The 3,400-nt window shown below is 28.9% G+C and overlaps 1 protein-coding gene across 1 annotated transcript; it reads right to left on the bottom strand.

Annotated features, from left to right (window-relative positions):
• Window positions 1-1,590: 1,590 nt before the first annotated feature.
• Window positions 1,591-2,878, bottom strand: LOC131060296 (transcription factor bHLH130). The gene is made up of 2 exons (XM_057993471.2): window positions 2,463-2,878; window positions 1,591-2,375 (listed from the first exon to the last, which is right to left on the bottom strand). Exons 1-2 carry the CDS (start codon window positions 2,670-2,672, stop codon window positions 1,986-1,988), a joined length of 600 nt encoding a protein of 199 aa, XP_057849454.2. The 5' UTR covers window positions 2,673-2,878; the 3' UTR covers window positions 1,591-1,985.
• Window positions 2,879-3,400: the final 522 nt, after the last annotated feature.

Here is a 3,400-nt window from a genome sequence, read left to right as displayed (position 1 = left end):
ATTATATTCACTAAATGTTCTTTTAATCTATTCAATTATTTCATGGATTACTATTTATCTAAAATTAACATGCCATAAGTTTTAATTTATTTTGAACCATTTTGAATGATTAAATTGATTTTGTTTTTCCATAGATTTTATATTATTTTCTCTATCATTAAATGCTTTATTCTTGATATGTGATATTTAATTTTTATTATATATTAACTTTTTCCATTGTGTTTGCTTCAAATCCATAATATTATATTCACTAAATGTACCTTTATTATATTCAATTATTACATGGATTGCTATTTATCTAGAAGAAAGATACCACACACTTTCATTTATTCTATTTAACATTTATTACATTGACATAATAGAAACTAAATTTAAAATAATTTTGATGGACATGAAATATTAAAAAGTATGACGTAGCTCTTTCCATATTAGATTCGTTTTCTATCATTTTTGAAAAAACTGATTATATATTATTTTTTTCCATTGTATTCTCTTTCAATCTTTATTATTATATTCACTACATGTTCATTTAATCTATTCAAATATTCCATGTATTACTATCTATCCAAAAGAAACGTATTATAAGTTTTACTTTATTTTTAATCATTTTGAATGATTAAATTGATTTTGTTTGTCCATAGATGTTATATTATTTTATATATCATTAAATGCTTTATTCTTGATATGCAATATTTAATTTTTAATATATATTAACTTTTTTCCATTGTGTTTGCTTCAAATCATAATATTATTTTCACTAAATGTACCTCTAATATATTCAATTATTACATGGATTACTATTTATCTAGAAGTAAGACACCACAGACTTTCATTTATTCTAATTAACATTTATTACATTGACATAATAGAAATAAAATTTGAAATAATTTTGATGGACATGAAATCTTAAAAAGTATGACGTAGCTCTTTCCATATTAGATTAGTTTTCTATCATTTTTGAAAAAAATGATTATATATTAATTTTTTCCATTGTATTCTCTCTCAATCCTTATTATTATATTCACTACATGTTCACTATTCAAATATTTCATGGATTACTATTTATCTAAAAGAACCGTACTATACGTTTTAATTTATTTTGAGTTATTTTGAATGACTAGATTGATTTTGTTTGTCCATAGATTTTATATTATTTTCTCTATCATTAAATGCTTTACTCTTGATATTTGATAATTAATTTTTATTATATATTAATTTTTTCCATTGTGTTTGCTTCAAATCCATAATATAATATTCACTAAATTTATATTTAATATTTTCAATTATTACATTGATTACTACTTATCTACAAGAAAGACACCAGAGGGTTTAATTTATTCTATTTAAGATTTGTTACATTAGAATAATAGAAACTAAATTTAAAATAATTTTGATAGATATAAAAACTTAAAAAATATGACATAACTCTTTCCATACGATATTCGTTATATATCATTTTTGAATGACTAAATTGATCTTATTTGCCCATACATTTTTACTATATCATTAAATATTTTACTCTAAATGAACTATCGCTTTGTCACAAAGATTTACTATGATCATAATAACTACCAATATATCCATTGTAAGTATTACAGCATCTCTACTGATGCAGAGTCTAATAGAGATCTGAGTGAATGTGTAAATGCAATAGCTTGTCTTTTTAAATAACTATTTAAATCAAATATGCAAGTATACTAAACGAGGAGAATGCATACGTACGATAATAATGTCGTGATGCTCTTTTTCAGCAATGACCCAACAATGAGCTACTGTTGCAAACATTATTGGCCATAGGACATTGAATTATTTGTGACACTGGCTCTAGTGGAGGTCTCCTCCTCATCCATCACTTCAATGTGGGCCTTCACAAGACTTATTCCTACCACCCAAGCGATTACCTGTGTTGAACAGAAACCTTGGTAATATAACCCTAATATTCATCTAACAACCTGGAATAGGCTGAAACGATGTGCTATGAAACCCTAATACACAGCTAACAGTCTGGTTTTCAGAGAATTCTGTAGCTGAGCAGGGTCGACTTCCTTGATAACCTCACTGAAACTGGCATGAAAGTAGATGTATACAAAGAAGTCGCTTGAAGAAAGCTGTGACATGTTTACATCTAGACCGTGATGTTCAACCTCCAGAATCACCCTCCAAAAGTGCTTCGGCTTTCTAATGCTACTGATGATAATTACAGATTCCCTTTCCTTAACCTCCACATCAACCTTAGTGACCTCTAATCTTTTATTCACTGTTTTCTCACGTAGCTTTGCTTCAAGACACTCTCTCCTTCCCTTCAGTTGGCTTAGTTGGTCTTGCAGTTCTTTAATGTAAGTGCCAGCATTCTCCAGCAGGCCGCTTCTGTCAGTCTACATCAATTATCAGATTAGAACAAAAGAAAACTCAGATGGTCTTTGCTTGAAGAAAATTAGAAAACATGGCTTTGGAATTGTTACCCTTGGAAGAGTTGTTGGTATGAGAGATTCGAGTTTCCCACAGAAATGTTTCATTCGGTTCCTCCTCAACCTCTCTGCAACTGTTGCTCTTTCCCTATGTGTAGATTCAATTATATGTTTCAGTGCTCCCAAGGCATCAATTGATTTCATTCTCTTGGTTATATAGTTCATTCTTGCCAGGGCTTCATCAGATTTAGGATTTCCAGACATTGTAAGCCCTGCACAGCTTTTTTTTTCAGCTCGATGATGGCAAGGATTGGTATTCAGTTAATCATCCATGGCTGCTTTAGGGTTGAGATAAGGATTCACCATAGCTTTTATTTAATGGGAGATCAAACTCTTAGAACGTGGCAACACAAAATTCACATGGTACAAAACTTGATTCAAACATCACATGCACCCGCAAGATGAGAAGGTTTGACATAATTTTCTAATGATGTACGTAATTTACTTGGAGTGTTAAGTTGGCTTCTTAAGCATCATTATCGAGTTCCTTTTCTTGGAAAGGGGATAAACATATTTAAAAAGAATTTGAAAGAGCAATATTTATCACTAAAATTTAAAGAATGAATAAAAGAGATGGAATCAAATTTTTATCTATTAAATGATAATTTATAATTGTATTCTGAAATGTTTTGTTTAATTAATTCAATTAAGTAGATGCATGTATATGAAGGTGATGTACATAAAACTCATGACATCATAAAGTGATGGTCAAGAAGGAAGTGATGGGCCTTAATAGGTAGAATAGACTTAGGAGAGGAAGAATTCCCTATGAAAGAAAAGAAATAGATTTAAGCTATAATATGATCTTATAATAGTAGCAAAAAGAGGCAAGATAGAAGGCCAAATTTATTAAGGTTGAAGGAGGGATAGAAATTGGATCATATTGTAATTTTCAATTGTACTCTTAAATGTGTTATTTGAATAATTAAGTT

The sequence above is a fragment of the Cryptomeria japonica genome, chromosome 1, assembly GCF_030272615.1.
Source record: "Cryptomeria japonica chromosome 1, Sugi_1.0, whole genome shotgun sequence".
NCBI classification, from domain to species: Eukaryota; Viridiplantae; Streptophyta; class Pinopsida; order Cupressales; family Cupressaceae; genus Cryptomeria; species Cryptomeria japonica.
This window is presented reverse-complemented; position numbering and strand designations above follow the sequence as displayed.

Coding starts and splice junctions, on each gene's coding strand:
- LOC131060296 (XM_057993471.2), bottom strand. CDS start 2,672: ATGTCTGGAAATCCTAAATCTGATGAAGCCCTGGCAAGAATGAACTAT. Junction 2,376..2,462: donor TACCAACAACTCTTCCAAGG/GTAACAATTCCA, acceptor TAATTGATGTAG/ACTGACAGAAGCGGCCTGCT.